The 17,018-nt window shown below is 40.8% G+C and overlaps 1 protein-coding gene across 1 annotated transcript; it reads right to left on the bottom strand.

Annotated features, from left to right (window-relative positions):
- Window positions 1-1,625: 1,625 nt before the first annotated feature.
- Window positions 1,626-16,717, bottom strand: LOC125163823 (beta-defensin 109-like). Its single transcript, XM_047856031.1, has 2 exons — window positions 16,627-16,717; window positions 1,626-1,831 (listed from the first exon to the last, which is right to left on the bottom strand). The coding sequence occupies exons 1-2, from the start codon at window positions 16,715-16,717 to the stop codon at window positions 1,626-1,628; spliced, it is 297 nt and encodes a 98-aa protein (XP_047711987.1).
- Between the last annotated feature and the right edge of the window lie 301 nt (window positions 16,718-17,018).

Genomic DNA, 17,018 nt, shown 5'->3' with positions numbered 1-17,018 from the left:
CCTAGTCTTTGTGAAATAAATGCAACTCAGGTGTGGTGCTTATCCAGTTCATCCCTGAATGGTGGAAAGGAGGGAAGGAGGAAGAGAGAAAGACAGAGAATCAGGGTCTGTCCCTGTTTACACAGTGAACAGATAACCTGTGTTGTGTCTCCAATGTTTTAAGGTCAAGTTGGCCATAACGTGAGTCAAGACTATACCAAATGATTGTGGAAAACGTCCACACTCCACCAATGAAAAAACAAAACCAAAGAAGACTTCATAAATACTGCATTAAAGAAGAAAGAAGGGGGGTCCTACTACCAAACCATATCTATTTAGTTATCAAAATTTTCTACTTGAGTGAAAAGGAAAACTCCTCCTGAGAATCTGCTTTGAGTTATGTAATTGGGTTGACGTCTTCACACACTCGGGACAGGAAGGTGAGACCTCATGACACTTGAGATGAAGACAAATTTATAGTCAGAAGTTATGCAGCATCAGGGGGTGCCTGGGTGGCTCAGTCAGTTCAGCGTCCGACTTCAGCTCAGGTGATGCTCTCACAGCTCTTGAGTTCGAGCTCCTCATTGGGCTCTGTGCTGACAGCTCAGAGCCTGGAGTCTGCTTCAGATTCTGTGTCTCCCTCTCTCTCTACTCCTCCCCCACTCATGCCCTGTGTTTCTCTCAAAAAATAAACATTTAAAACATTTTTTTAAAAAAGTTATGCAGTATTAGAATGTCTGTTTAGAAAGGGATACTGACAGCACACTCTCAAAAGAGGTCACTATATTTTTACAATAAAATGTTTAGGTCCTATGAAAAGGAGTTATTTATCTTAAGGAGTAATAGCTGGAGACTCTCTAAATGATCATGGTGTTTCTTGACAGGAGGGAAGCATAAACGTCTCTTTGTTGGTTGAGGTTTTACCTTTTAGTGTACATAATACACATTTTTGTTGATCTTCAAGCTCTCATTCTCTCTCCTTTCTTGTTTTCATTTCCTTCCAATTATCTGCCATATAGTGAAAATCCTTGTGTATTGTCCCAAAATGATTTTCTCCTGCCCCATTCCAATTTTCCACCTTTGCCCAAGCCACAGCTCTTCCCACCCCTGTTATTTTCTGTATTTCCTCTGTATTTTGCCTGTGCATTTTCTTTGTAGTCTCTGTGTGTCTAATTACATTTTGTATAACTGTATCTTCAGGTTTTGGTAACCTTTTGGTCTTTTGTGACAAATTCAAAAAACATTTTTGTTACATAAACGGGCTTTCTCACTTAAAATTTTTAAAAAAATTTTTATGTTTATTTTTGAGAGAGAGAGACAGAGAATCTGAAGCAGGCTCCAGGTTCTGAGCTGTCAGCACAGAGCCCGATGCGGGGCTTGAACCCACGAACCACGAGATCATGGCCTGAGCAGAAGTTGGGCGTTCAACCAACTGAGCCACCCAGGCACCCTGGCTTTCTCACTTTTAAAGAGATTGTGTGAATCTGAAGATGAGTCACAAAGAAGTAGTATCTGGAGATGTGAAACCCATATTTATTTGTTTTTATTGACAAGGGATAATAGGAATTGGTAATAAAGCTGGAAGCGTTTATGTATATTCCAGTGTTTTAGATGCAGAAACTTTCCTTCTGATGCTTTCCCTAGTTTCATTTCAACTTATGCTTAAGGGGTGCTTGATAATCTGAATAGATAAGTGGGGTTGGAATTGGAACCAGAATCCACCAAGATCTACAGCACTTCCATCTTCTTTTACAGGCTCCAATCTGATCCTCTGTGATTTTGCAGATGTCTCTTCTGCAAATGCCAGACAGACTTAGACAATGGTTTTCAGCAGAAGCCATACCGCTTCTTACTGCAGAAGAAGAGAGGCAGTGCAATAATTAGTTCACGAGTGGAGCGTAAGACCCTGAGCCCTGTCACGTGTGAGGGTGGACGTATTCTGGCGGGACCAGTTCTGTGTGCAGAAAAGAAGCTGGACAGAGGACCCATTCAATTGTCCCATCACCTTCACTGGCCTTTTCTACCCAACAGCCCAAATGTTAACAACCCCCTCCCTCCTTCTCTCATAAATTCCTGGCATTGCTAATTTTTGCTTCAGTAAGAACTTTGGTAACTGTCAAACCGCAACAAGGGGGTGGGCCTTAGTCCCATGAAAATCAGAAGGGAAAGAAAAATGTCCACTGTTGATAGTGTATTAATATGTGGTAGGGGAACAGCCCCTTCCTCAGGAATGTGGTGGAGGCCTTCTCAAAACAAAGGAAGGCAACGTAGCCCAATCAACTCCTATACACGTATCCATAGCTCTGACACAACTCAGTAACTTTGCCTGTGTCCATCCAGACTGTATGTCTGTATGTGACATTCCTCACGACCCTGTGATGTAGACCGCCCAATCAGATAGCGTGTCTGTATGTTACCATGTGCGGGACACAAAGAAGTAGAAATTGTATAAAAGGCTACACCCCGCTGCGTTCGGGGCTCAGCCTTTTGATTCTTAGCCCACTGAGCCTGTGCTAGCACAAATAAAGCTGCTTCCTGGAAGGAAAGGCCTTGGTGTCCCATGAGAATGCTGCTACAAATAGAGTTCTGAAATTTGTGGACAACACCATCAGTGATAAGAGGTCAGTGGTGACTTGAGCATACTGGTTTTGCTCTCCTTCTATTCCTCCCCAGATGCTATTGGAATTATGTGGGTAGCATTTTGAAAGAATCTGTAGGAGTGCCCCAAGGCACAGAGTACCATCAGTACATCAGAAACAGAAGTTTCTGGAAGATGCAGAACAAATATGATGAGATTGAAAGAACGATTTAGGCTTTTGGCCACAATTGCAAATTAGATACTCTCAAGTGACTGCCGTCATGAAACAAATGGATCGTAGTATCTCTGAAACACCACTATTCTTGAAAGTGGTAGGCCAGTGTCCTAGACTACTCGCTCCTTCAGGAAAAACAAGTCTTCGAACTGAAGCTTGAGCAGTGGGGCTCTGCACTGGTCGGGTGGCTGGGGTGGGGTTTCTAGAAGGTCGGTACTACTATCAGCAGTGCTGACAGCGGTCCTTACTCCTGGAATAGCAGCAGTGGCAGTTTGTTAAGCCTGCATGCAGCTCCTGTACTGAGAAGGTCATGGAGGAGGTTTCATGGTGGTAGCTTTGGATGGTAACAGAGACACATTCTCAACTTAGATCCATAGGATACTGGTGGACTAAGGACAACCAATGACTTCACCATGACATGATCAGCAAGGTAAGGCACCATGAGCAAAAGTGAATGAAATAAACAACATATTTGGGCCCTCAAGGACTAAAAGTATTGGCATGACCAATGTGACAAATAATTAAACATCTATGTATCACATTGTTTAAAGAAATAAAACCTACTATCACAAAGCTGTACGAGCAACAAGGAGGTAATATAGATGATAGAATAAGTGGGCAGTTTTGAAAAATAGAAACTTCTAGAAGTGAAAAAAACTTTTTTGAAAAAATAAATGAAGGTATTAATGACCAATTATTAGACACAAGTGACAAGAGAATTAATGAATGAATAGATACATCCAATTTATTTACCCAGAACTTAGTACTGATACACAAGGTCTCACATTCATTAAATTAAAAGCCAAGACAAGAGAGGAATAAGAGGAGGAAGTCTTAAAGAGATTCTCTGGAAATGATGGAAAAAATACAAATCCACAGATTCAAGATAAAAAAGCACTCCTAACTGATAATATAAAAGAGATTCACATTAAGTTATAAAACAAAACAAATGGTAGATCATAAAAACGTTGGGAAAAAAAGGACAAAACACTTAAAATGAAATTAAGCCTCTGACTCTTAATTTTGGCACGGGTCATGATCTCACGGTTTGTGGTTCGAATCCCACATCAGGCTCTGTACTGACTCGGCTGAGCCTGCTTGGGATTCTTTCTCTCTCTGCTCCTCCCAGGCTCACGCTCACTCTGTTTCTTTCAAAGTAAATAAATAAAAACTTAAAATTAAAAATTAAAATTAAAAAAAATGATAAGCTATGGCAGTAAAGTGAAAGTCAAAGAAGATGGACTATGAGAAAATACCTGCTGGGATGGAATTGTGTTCTCAGACATGCTTTCTTTCCAGAATAAGGATAACATTTACAGATTCACACATAAAGACTGAAATGACTCACCACCAATATATCTACCTCTAAGGAAGTTCTAGAGGACATACACTATGAAGAAAAGAGTTTAACACAGAAGGTGGTCTCAGAGCCAAGGTAGAATTCTAGTAAATACCATGAAATTGATGACAGTAATAATAATACTCTCCAACATATGAGGTTTGAAAAAGGATAGGAGTGAACTTCTACTTCTGTTTAGGATGTAAAACGTTACAAAAAGAATTGCTCTTTTCCTGAAAAAGAGAGCGAGCTGGATAATTCATAGATCATAGTTTGTTAAAAGCTCAGCCCAGAGCTGAGTGCTCAGAGAAAGCTAATTAACTAAAATCTAAAGTGATGAGGCCCTACTGAAAGGGGAGGGAGTGACATCACCACGGTGGGGGTGTGGGAGAGCCCAGCCTCCGTGCCCCCATGAAGATGAACAGTTAGCTATCTGTGAGCAAAAACCACCCTGGAGGAGCTCTGCTGTGCACTCGAGAAGCCACAGAGCAAGACAGCGAAACAAAACCCTGAGAATAACATACACGAAGGGAAATAATGGCATCAGATTACCTGTGCCATCCCATCCCCAAGGTCAGCATGCTCAGCCCCAAGGGGGATGTCCCCATCTAGAAAGAGCCCCCCCTATCAGGGAAGGGAAGAGGCAGGTGAGCCACAACTTCCCTAGCCTTTGGGGGGCCTCCTGAAGGAGCTGTTTCAGTTTTACCCCACCCAGACTGGCAAAGCCATGATGTGTGGAGGTGGCTAGGAACAGAGGAGAAAAGCAGGGGCTACCTTAATAACCACCACATGCAGCTGGTGACTGCTGTCCCCAGTGACTTGCTCAGTGACTTGCTGAGGACCTCAGCAACTTTTGCTGTAGAAGAAACCAGTGGCCAGAAAAAACAGAGCCCTGAAGGTTTCACCGGGTTTTCACCCCACAGAGGTCCTTGGTCACTGATGCCAGCCACTGAGTCCCTTCCTACTCCTTCCCTTGCCCTGCCCTGCCCTGCCCTGCCCTCACCAGAGCTGGGAACCTGCACCAGCATCCAGCCTAGGCCTCTGTGGCTTCTCTAGTGCAAGACATTAGCGTAGACCCCCACAAATGACCCCCATGCCACGTGTGCACTTTGAGGCTATGCACTTGCACACCTCTGGTCCGATGCCTGTTTTTGGCCTCCGTTGCTGTGTCCGCTGATGGTGAGATCCTGCAGTCATGAAAATGCACGCCAACAGCCAAGGGCCCCACAGCAGCTTACGGACCTGGATTTGAAAAATTGAAGAGGAGGGGACACTCCCAAACTCAATTGACAAGGCCAGCATTATTCTGACAACAAAGCCAGATAAGGACACTTTAAGAAAACTATAGACCAAGGGCACCTGGGTGGCTCAGTCGGTTGGGTGTCCGACTTTGGCTCAGGTCATGATCTGACAGTTTGTGAGTTCAAGCCCTGCATCGGGCTCTGTGCTGACAGCTCAGAGCCTGGAGCCTGCTTCAGATTCTGTGTCTCCCTTTCTCTCTGCCCCTTCCCTGCTCATGCTCTGTCTCTCTGTCTCTCTCTCAAAAATAAATAAACATTAAAAATTTAAAAAAACCTGCAGACCAATATTCTGGATGAAGATAGATACAAACATTCTTAACAAAATACAGACACACTGAATTTAACAGCACATTAATAGGATCATATACCATGATCAAGAATGACTTTTCCTTGGGATGCAAGGATGGCTTAATTGATGCAAATCAATCAATGTGCTATTCCCCATTAATAAAATGAAAGGTAAAAATCATCTGATTATTTCAATAAGTGAAGAAAAAGCATTTGACAAAATTCAATATCTTTTCATGTAAAAACACTCAATAAACTGGGTGTAAAAGTAACATACCTAAACATAATAAAGGTCAAATATGACAAACCCACAGCTAACATCATACTCAGTGGTAGAAGTCTGAAGTCTTTCCCTCTAGATCAGAAAACAAGCAAGGGTTTCCACTGTCAATACTCCTATTCAACATAAGTACTGGAAATCCTTGCTAGAGCAATCAGGCAAGAAAAAGAAAAAAAAACTGGGTCCAAATTGGAAATGAAGAAGTAAAATTGTCTCTGTTTGCAGATGACATGATATATATATGATCTATGTAATTAACTCAAAATGGATTAAAGACTTCAGTGTAAGACCCAAAGTTGTAAAAGTCCTAGAAGAAAACAGGAAAAAATTTGCCTTGACTTTGGTCGTGGCAGTGGTTATTTGGATGACACCAAAAGCACAAGCCACAAAAGCAAACATAAAGAAGTGAGACATTAGCAAACAGAAAAGTTCCTGCATGGCTAAAGAAATATTCAACAAAATGAAAAGACTACAGAATGTGAGAAAATTTTTGCGAATCATGTATTTCATAAGGGATTAATATCCAAAATATATAAGGAGGGCACATAACAACTCAAAAGCAAAAAAAGAAACCCCTCAAGTAATCCAATTAAAATATGGCAGAGGACCTGAATAGACATCTTCCCAGAGTAGACTACCAAATAGCCAGCAAGTACATGAAAATGTGCTCAACATCACTCATCATCAGAGATATGCCAATCAAAACCACAATGAGATGTCACCTCATATCTATCATCAAAATAGCTATCATCAAAAAGACAAGAGATAGTAAGCACTGGTGAGGAAGTGGAGAAGACATGGCACACTGGTACATGTTGGTGGGAATGTAAATTGGTGTAACCACTCTTCAAACAATTAAAAAGAGAACTACCATATGATCCAGCAGTCTCACTTTTGAGTGAAGGAGATGAAATTACTGTCTTGAAGAGATATCTGCATTCTTATGTGGATCAAAGCATTATTCAATTCACAATAGCCAAGACATGGAAACAATCTAACAGCCCATCAATGGATGATGGATGATGGATGAGAAATCTGTTGTGTATATATATATGGAATATAATTCAGCCAGACAAAAAAGAAATCCTGCCATTCATGACAACATGGATGGACCTTGATGGCATTATGCTGTGTAAAATTAGAGAAGGACAAATACTGTATGATCTAACTTACATATGAAATCTAATATCAGTCTCATAGAAACAGACTGTGGAATTGTGGCTGAGAGGTGGGGAAACGGGAAGATCTTGGTCAAAGTGTACAAACTCTAAATTATAAGATGAATTAAGTTCTGGGGATGTAATATACAGCATGGTGACTATAGTTAACAATTCTATATTGTATACTTGAAAGTTGTTAGGAAAGTAGAGATTTAATGTTCTCATGGGAACAATAACAAAATGGTAATTATATGAGGTAAAGGACATTACCCTACCATGTGTGGTAAACGTTTCACAATATTAACGTGTATCAAATCAAATTGTTCATCTTAAACTCACACAATGTTATATGTCATTGACATCTCAGTAAATCTGGAAAAATTAAAAATTAAGAGAAGTAAAAGGGAGGGGGCCCACATGTGTTTTTATGTGTGGATGCACGGAAAGAGGAATCAGCCCCTTCAGGAGATAAAAAGGAAACAGCTGAACTTCAAACAAATGTTTAAGGTCTGAGTGTGGGCTTTTGTAGCATTATAGTATCACTGGGTCCCAGATACATCAGACTCACTCTTTTGTCATGCCCTTCCATTGAGTGTTTTTTAGAAAATTGGGTGGAGAGCAACAGGTCTGTGACCTGTTGGAGGGACAGGCACGTAGGGGCTACTGAAATTTGAACCCGAGCAGAATTGTGAAGTCTCACCCTAAGGCAGACTTTGTCCCTGAGACAAAGTCTTGCCCTGCCTTGTACAAGGCAGCAGCTGTGTGAAACTGTAGAGGATGTGGAGAAGGTAAGAGAATTCCCTCACAGGTACACAAGTAGACAGTCTAATGCAGTCTGATGCATGGCAGGGCAGGGATGCCAAGGGAGACTCTGGAGACACTCTGACCTTTCACTGAGTATGGAGCAGCTTCTGTCCAAGGCTGGACATAGACAGGAGCCCTGAGGGGGACCTCCTAAGGTGCCCATGTGGAGGCCTACTGAGGGTGGAGGGGATGCATCAGAGCCAAGAGTAGGTCCATGGAGTGCCAGCTACGGCACCCTGTAATGGGGGAAAACTGTATGGAGGGAAATCAGGAATTCAGATTTGGGTATGTTACCTTTGAAATTAAACCAGAGATAGAAATTATGCCATTGGATATTTGTTACAAGTCTGGAGTTGAGAAGAGAAGTCCAAGAGGAGAATTTAAAAGGATGGGACTAGCCCCAAGGAGTAGATGGGGAGAGGGAAGAGAAGAGGCCCAGGAACTGAGAGCTGGGTCTCCCCAACGTGGCGAACACTGGGACAAGAGGTGGGAGTAGCTAAGGAAATGGAGGAGGCAGGTCCAGGGAGGCAGGCTGTGAATCAGGTGAATCCACTACCCCGGAAGCCAGCTGAAGAAAGTATATGATGAAGGAGTGAGCGACCATCTGTTTTAAATGCTGATGATTGGCCAAGTAAGGTCACAACAGTTAGTGACCGTTAGATCCAGCAATGTGGGGACCCTTGGTGACCAGCAAGCCCAGCTCAAGTAGCAGGGAGAGGGTCGGGAGAATGTCTGCTCAGAATATACTTAGGGATTCGAGAAGAAGGACTGGAGGTGGAAAATGTGGTTGACTATCTTGAGGTGCTTTACTACCAAATGGAGCAAAGAAAGAGGGTGCTAGCTGGCATTGGAAGAAGAGGAAAAAAAAAGTTTGTTGTTGTTTTTTTTTAATAGGAGAAAGAACAGCATGCTTGTATGCTAACGGTAACAATCCAGCAGAAATAAAATTGATGATATGAACATGAGGGAAGAATGGCCACTAGGGATTGGTTTCTAAATGCACAAGAGGGAATGGGACCCAGGGTGCAAATTCATCCTACCCTTTCCTTTTCTCTGGCTGTCTGGGGCATCTGCTGTGATTCCAGCCTGTTCAATCCTGAGGTGGTTATTTTAAGTATGTCTCATTTTTTCTTGATCAGTGTCCCCAGATTATTAGTCTTTAAAACACCAACTTTTTGTTTTGGTGATTCTTTTGCCTATTTGTGTCTCTTTCATGTGTTTCTCTAAATTCTAACTTACCTTCATGTAGCTTATTTCAGTGTAATTTACTTGCTAATTTTCATATTGATGTTTCCTTTGATGCGTGCTTTTTGTAGAAGTATATTTCTGCATTTCCAAATATTTATATTTTTGTTAATGATTTCTGGCTTAAACAAATTAGGTTCAAAGAAGTTGTTCCCCAATTTTGCAAAATTTTACTATTTTATTTTTTTCCAGCTTTCCTGAGATAGAACTGACATATAACATCGTGTAAATTAGGAATGTATAATGGTGATTTAATATGCTAATAATTTAGATTTTTAAAAATTTTGATGCTTGCTTTATGTTTGAGTGTATAGTCATTTTTATAAATTCTTTGGCTGAACTAAAAAATGTGTATTCTGTAGTCGGATGTAGTGCTTTCAGATTCTTTCTGAGAAACCCGAAGGAAGGATCGGTTCCATCTCATTGGTTTGTAGATGGCCATCTTCTCATTATGTCTTCACACTGTGTTCCTTCTGTATGTGCCTGTGTCCAAATTTCCTCCTCTTTTAAGGACACCGGTCATATTGGCTTAGGTCCCACCCTAATGACTTCATTTTAACTTAATCACTACTGTAAAACCCCAGTCTCCAAATATGCTCACATTCTGAGGTACCAAGACTTAGGATTTAACATACACATTTTTAGGGGTGCCTGGGTGGCTCAGTTGGTTAAGTGTCCAACTCTTGCTTTCGGCTCAGGTCGTGATCTCATGGTTCATGGGATCATTCCCTGCATCGGGCTCTGCACTGACAGCGTGGAGCCTGCTTGGGATTCTCTGTCTCCCTCTCTCTCTGCCCCTTCCCCACTCACATGTTCTCTCTCTCTCTTTCTCTCTCTCAAAACAAACAAACAAACAAACAAACAAACAAACAAACAAACACCAGGGGCTCCTGGGTGGCTCAATCAGTTAAGCATATGACTTTGGCTCAGGACATGATCTCACAGTTTGTGAGTTCAAGCCTCATCTGGAGCTCTGTGCAGACAGCCTGTGGAACCTGGAGTCTGCTTCCAGTTCTGTGTCTCCCTCTCTCTGCCCCTCCCCCACTTGCTTGCGTGTGGGGGCTCTCTCTCATAAATAAACATTAAAAAAAAACTTAAAAGATGCATTTTTGGAGGGACACAGTTTAGCTCATAACACTCTCCTTTTCTTTCTAACCTTTATGAATGCTTACACTGTAGGTGTTTTTGTTTGTTTTTTCTTTTAGTTTAGTACCATGTAGTTGAGTTTATTTTTAAAATAAGCACTGACCATCTTCGATTTGAAATAGAAAAGTAACCTGTTTGCATTTTAGTGTCATCACTGATATATTTGAGTTTATTTCTACCACCTTTCTTTTCTGTTTGCCTAGTCTCTGGTCCTTTTCTCTCACTCAATTTCTCTTTTCTACTGGATTGTTTTTAAGCATCACATTTTTTTATTAGTTCGGAAATTAAACCTTTGTCCCCATTCTTAGAGTAGTTCTCATAGAATTAAAACTTATATTCTTGGAGTGCCTGGGTGGCTCAGTTAGTTAAGCAACTGACTCATCATTTCAGCTCAGGTCATGATCTCATCATTTGTGAGGTGAGCATGGAGCCTGGGCATGGAGCCTGCTTAAGATTCTCTCTCTCTCCCTCTCTCTCTGCCCCTCTCCCCTGCTTGCTCACTCTGTCCCTCTCAATAATTAAAAAAAAAATAAAATAAATATATATATTGTCTTAATATAGCAATCTAAATTTAATCAAAATATTTACCCTTAAACAATACAATGACTTTACAGCTTTGTCATCATTGATCTCCTCCCAATTATTTACTTTTGTTGTCAACTATTTCAATTCTACTGTTTTTAATTCCTACCACTTTCAAACACTTAATGGGTTTCTAAATTTGTTCACCCCAGTTTGAGAAGAGTATATTTTCACCTAGTAAAGCTGAGGATTCATATTATAAGATTCCATTCTATCCCTAAGATGGTGCTCCAGGGAACCAAGACATATGTGAGAGAATTTTTATAGTAAGATTATTTATAATAGCCAGCAACTAGAAAAAAAAAGAAGAAATTTCCATCAAGATTGCAATAGTTAAGTGTGTCATTACTGTTGTGTCAACTGCAAATAAGAATAGTCAAGTGTTTTCCATTTCTAGTTCTTCTACTTCATTCATTTTCTTGTCTTATTGATTTGTCATTGTACTTTATAATAATTATGAGCATCTGTATATAGACAGGCCATTACCTATTTAGCTGTGTTGTGATTGATGGAAATCAGGTATGGGATCTCCAATCTTTTGTTTTTATAGATAAAGTTGTGATGATTAACATTATACACATGCTGCTTTCATATAGATGATACGTATATATATACATACATATATACATATGTATATACATATACACATATATACATATGTATATACATATACACATATATACATATATATACACATGTATATATATATGTATATGTATATACATATATGTGTGTGTGTGTGTGTGTGTGTGTATATATATATATATATATATATATATATATATAGGATATATTCCCATGGGAATGGATTGCTGGGTCTAAAGCATTTAAAAATTTTGTTGCCTGTTCATCTTTCATCATGTAAAAAAATGTTTAGATTCCAGTACTGTTCACTTTTCATTACTTCTGTTTTTGAATGAGATGAGTTTTTCCCAGACCTAAAGCTTTGTGTGGCATTATGTGCCAGGAATTAATTTGTGTTAACTCTTACTTTTATTCAGACTAATAGAGATAAGCAAGTATAACGTTATTCACAATACAATGTCTCTCTTACCCTTCCAGATTCACCTATAGATTATGTATTGCATATATATAGCTTTTTTACACCATTCTTGGTTTAGTCTGAATTATCTGTTTGTCAAGTCCACTATTGGCTCCTGGGATGCTCCCAGTAATAGCCCGTGAATTCTGTTTTTGTTTTGCTAAGGAATGTTTTTGAGTTTGTTCTTAGGGTGTGCCCTTACCTTCTAGAAGTGTTCTTTGCTGGAACCTCATAAGAAATGGAGACATATGCCTCTTTTTCTCACATTCCATCTATATCCTAGTTTACTTGAAGATGCTATTTTCAATTCTTTTTCTCACTCATGTTGTTTTTTGGTGATTTCTAAACAAAAATGGTGGGAATGCTGAAAGTCTTTTTATAGGCTCCATTTATTAGAATGTTTGTCTTACACTCTCTCAGGAACCTCCAGAAGGTCTTATATTTATTCTTAGAAGAATAAGCTATCCTCAGTTTCCAGGTTATCTTCAATTTCTTCATTAGTTTTATAGATACTTCTCTTTAAAGGACTGGAAAATGACAAGATGGATCACAACTCTTGTTAGCCTTATGTGAAATAAGAAAAAAAAAAAAACTATCCACTCTCTTTTTCTTGCTTATTCAGTATTTACTTATTATTATTTATTGAGCATGTATGTTTGACCAGACACTATATAGTTCATTCCTGATTGAACTGCTAGCATGAACCACATTTTCTTCTAGATAACAGTTCATTTTCTTACCAATTTGACACTCAAAATACTAGGTTTTGGGTTACTCTGAAGGACTCCAGAGCTGTAGGCAAAGGGAAGAAAGAGACTGGCACACTGTCACAAATAGGGGACTGATGTTTGTGGGCAACGAAAATGGTGAAAGCATCCCAGCTTCCACATATGTATATTTCCATGAAAACTTACGCCCTCCCCATTTCCTTCACCCCCAGCTCTTGGGAACCACCAGTCTACTCCGTGCTTCCATGAGTTTAACTTTTTAGATTCCACATATAAGTGAGATCGGGCAGCACTTGTCTTTCTGTGTCTCACTTCTGTCATTTGGCATCACGTCCTCAGGTTCCTCCATGGTATTGAAAATATATGGATAAATCTTCATGCTGTACACCTTAAATATATAAATCTACACTTGTCAATCATACCTCAAGAAAGCTGGGAAAAACTTGTGAAAACAGCCTTGATGACCTTATTTTAGTTCCAGCTTTACCAAATCTTCGGGTGGCATGTGATTTCTTGAAAGTCTTGTTGCTGGGGGCGCCTGGGTGGTGCAGTCGGTTAAGCGTCCGACTTCAGCCAGGTCACGATCTCGCGGTCCGTGAGTTCGAGCCCCGCGTCAGGCTCTGGGCTGATGGCTCAGAGCCTGGAGCCTGTTTCCGATTCTGTGTCTCCCTCTCTCTCTGCCCCTCCCCCGTTCATGCTCTGTCTCTCTCTGTCCCAAAAATAAATAAACGTTGAAAAAAAAAAAAAAAGTCTTGTTGCTGTTAGTTGACATGGTTTGATGTTCACCAGCTCAATATTTTAAATTCACTGGCAGGCTCCTAGCAACTTTTCTCCATTTGCTCAATCTGTGTGGTGTTTTTTCTGGTTGTTTCAATGGTATTCTCTTCCTTTCTCTTCTCTGATTCTGTCTTATTCTCTCATGTCCTTACTTCCATTTTCTTATCTTCTCTATTTTGTCTTCTCTTTTCATGCTACTGGCTTCCCCTAAGCATTACCACATACTCCTGAAGATTTAGACACATATTACAGAACAGTGACATGACTCATGCAGGGATTTCACCTCTGAGTATCAGGCCCATGTCTTCAAGGTTATATGCTTCTACCTGGACGATGCCTAGGTTCCTAAAACTCAAGATGTTGAATCTGGTCCTCATTCTGTCCTTGTCTGAGCCTCAAAAATGAAGACACATGAAAACATCCTCCTCACTGTATTTTCTTTCTGGATTAACACCCTTTGACTTTATCCAGGAACCCAAAAACTATCATTCCAGAGCATTCATTTATTCATTAACTATAATCAATGATAGCTCTTTCACGTTCCCTTCACGTGTCCCTTCTCTTCATCCAGAGTTATTGCTCATTTGTATTCTCTTACAGGTAAAGTCCCATGATCGTTCCCTTTTAGGCTGCCCCTTCCTGTTCATCTTCTTCATTTCTTAAAGAGATGTTTCTAAGGGTAAATGAGTCTGTCCATTCCATTATCAGAGCCACACAGTACATGGCAACCCCTCCTGCCCCAGCACGTAGCGCTCTGTAGGCTGCCTCTGATTCTCTTTGCCAGCCTTCAGGCACAGTCACTTTGCCTCAACATCCCTGCATGCTGAACTTGTAAAACACTGTGACCATCACATCTTGGTGTCTTTACTCATATCCATTCATGTGTCTGAAGCCCCCTGCAGTCCTCAAGTTCACTTTGCAAATCATCTTTCATTTGCAAGCATATACAATCGTGATTTCTTGTTAAATCGATGTGGGCTTTTTTTGTACTTTGACTAATCTCACAAAAATAATTCATTCACTTACTGTCTAACCTCATGTTCCAAAACATCTATGCTTTAACTTTTCACTTATTTTGTAATAATTTTTTTTTACATTTTTATTTATTTTTGAGAGACAGAGCACAAGTGGGGGAGGAGCAGAGGGAGAATGAGACACAGAATCAGAAGCAGGTTCCAGGCTCTGAGCTGTAAGCACAGACCCCGATGCAGAGCTCAAACTCACAAACTGTGAGATCATGACCTGAGCCGAAGTCGGGTGCTTAACCGACTGAGCCACCCAGGCGCCCCATGGATGCACTCTTCTTGATTCAGCCTATCCTTAGAGTTGTCAACAAATTTAGCAAAGGATAAAAAGAGCAGCGTGTGGACAACATGGGAGATTAACATTGGAAACTCCATCAAAGCAGGAAATATGTCCCTATTTTTGTCACAGTATAGTTTCTCAGTGGACACGATAGTCCACTTGATATATTACTACCTAATATGAAATTTAGAACAGTGCCTGGCAGTTAGTATATCCTCAACAAATCCTCCTTTAATGTCAGAAGAAAGTATTTCCAAGTGCAAACATACTGATTATTTTGTCTGATATGTGTTTCCTTTTTTTTTTTAACATTTATTTATTTATTTTTGAGACAGAGAGAGACAGAGCATGAACGGGGGAGGGTCAGAGAGAGAGGGAGACACAGAATCTGAAACAGGCTCCAGGCTCTGAGCTGTCAGCACAGAGCCTGACGCGGGGCTCGAACTTACAGACCGTGAGATCGTGACCTGAGCTGAAGTCGGCCGCTTAACTGAGCCACCCAGGTGCCCCTGATATGTGTTTTCTTAACATGCTTGGTCCAATTGATAGCAGCTCATCTTGTATGACATACAAATTATTTAAACTCTTTCCACATAGTTGATTATCAGCCTCTGCAACTCTGACATATTCTTTTCAGATGCATGTATGAATACTTAAATTATAGAATTGTGAAGTATTCCTATGGACCTCAGTCATCTCATCTGAAAATGATGAGTTTGAACCTGATAACCTAAAAAAAATTTTTTTAATGTTTTATTTTTGAGAGAGAGACAGAGAGACAGAGAGAGCAAGCACGAGTGACAGAGGGGCAGAGAGGAGGGAGACACAGAATCTGAAGCAGGCTCCAAGCTCCGAGCTGTCAGCACAGAGACTGACACAGGGCTCGAACCCATGAACCACAAGATCATGACCTGAGCCGAAGCTGGATCCTTAACCGACGGAGCCACCCAGCCACCCCTGAACCTGATAACTTTTAATTTCCATCTTAGCATTAAAGATTTATGATAGCAGAGCATCTCCTTTGGTGTTACTGTCTCCATTTCCCAGCTCAACCATTTCTTCCACACAGCTTGTGGATGAGCACTCCAAAGGGTATGCTCCTCCTACTTGCTTCATTTTGGGGACCAGATATATGCTTTGGCACCTATATGCTTTGGCAGACCAGTATTCGGTCTTCTCAGTAACCCTTCCCTGGGGACTGTAATCCTCTTTCTAAAACCCTATTCTGGGTCTATGCCATTTATGCAGAATGACCCTGTGGCCAGTTCGGCTGGGATAGTTCTAATTTCTGTCTGCTCTTGTGATACAGTTATAACAGTGCTCCATTTACTTTATTTTCCAAAAGTGTCTGTTTTGGATGAGAAAAAAAAAAAAAGACATAAGATCAACCTAACCCTACTTTGACAACTATGAACATACCTCTCCCATAATGAGAGCTGTGTATCATTACTTCATTTTGACTCTGAATTCTTTTGGGAGCCAAATACTTACATGACAGATTCCGCCAAGAAACACCCTTAGCACTAGATCTCATTGATGGGATTCTGTCCTTCTCTTCCTCTGACCTCGTGCATAGATCTGATGGTAGATGCCTCTGAAATCCAATCCTTTTAGATCTGCCTGTCTATGAATCAATTGTCATGCCTCACCAGGGCGTCCTAAGTACAGAGTAAGGATAAACAGAATGTGACTCCATCAGGCAAAGGAATTGTCTCTTTCCTGTTTCACCGCATTATAATCATACTAGCAAAGCTGTTGATATCAGGTTTATGAATCTTGTCTGACCTGCCAGATAGCTTTCTAGATAGCAGACCCGAGCAATTAGCCACCGCCTTACCTGGGGATAAGAGTGCCAAAAAGAGGAGTGTGAAGAGAAACACATGGAGTCTCATGGCTGAACGACCAGTGGAGAAAAGAGGCATCGACATGCTTAGAGCCTGGGGTTGCTGAGCCGGGCAGATCCATGGCTATTTATGATGCTTCCTGGGCCTGTGGTTTGTTCTTGGTTAGTAGAGCCTAACAAAAAGGGAATAAGTCAGGCTCCCACAGGAAATCTCCAGGGCCAAAGTTCCCAAAGGTGGTGATAACTCATGGACGAGAAAGCAGAAGGTCATACTGTCCATTTCCCACACACTGAGGACATCCTCATTGTCAGCTCTGTTCTCCAGTAGGCTCCATGCATGCATGCACGTACAATCATCGATCGTGCCTTATGTATCTGTGATGCAT

This window comes from Prionailurus viverrinus, chromosome B1, assembly GCF_022837055.1.
Source record: "Prionailurus viverrinus isolate Anna chromosome B1, UM_Priviv_1.0, whole genome shotgun sequence".
NCBI lineage: Eukaryota > Metazoa > Chordata > Mammalia > Carnivora > Felidae > Prionailurus > Prionailurus viverrinus.
Note: the sequence above shows the minus strand (reverse complement) of the source record. Positions and strands in the feature narration are given on the sequence as shown.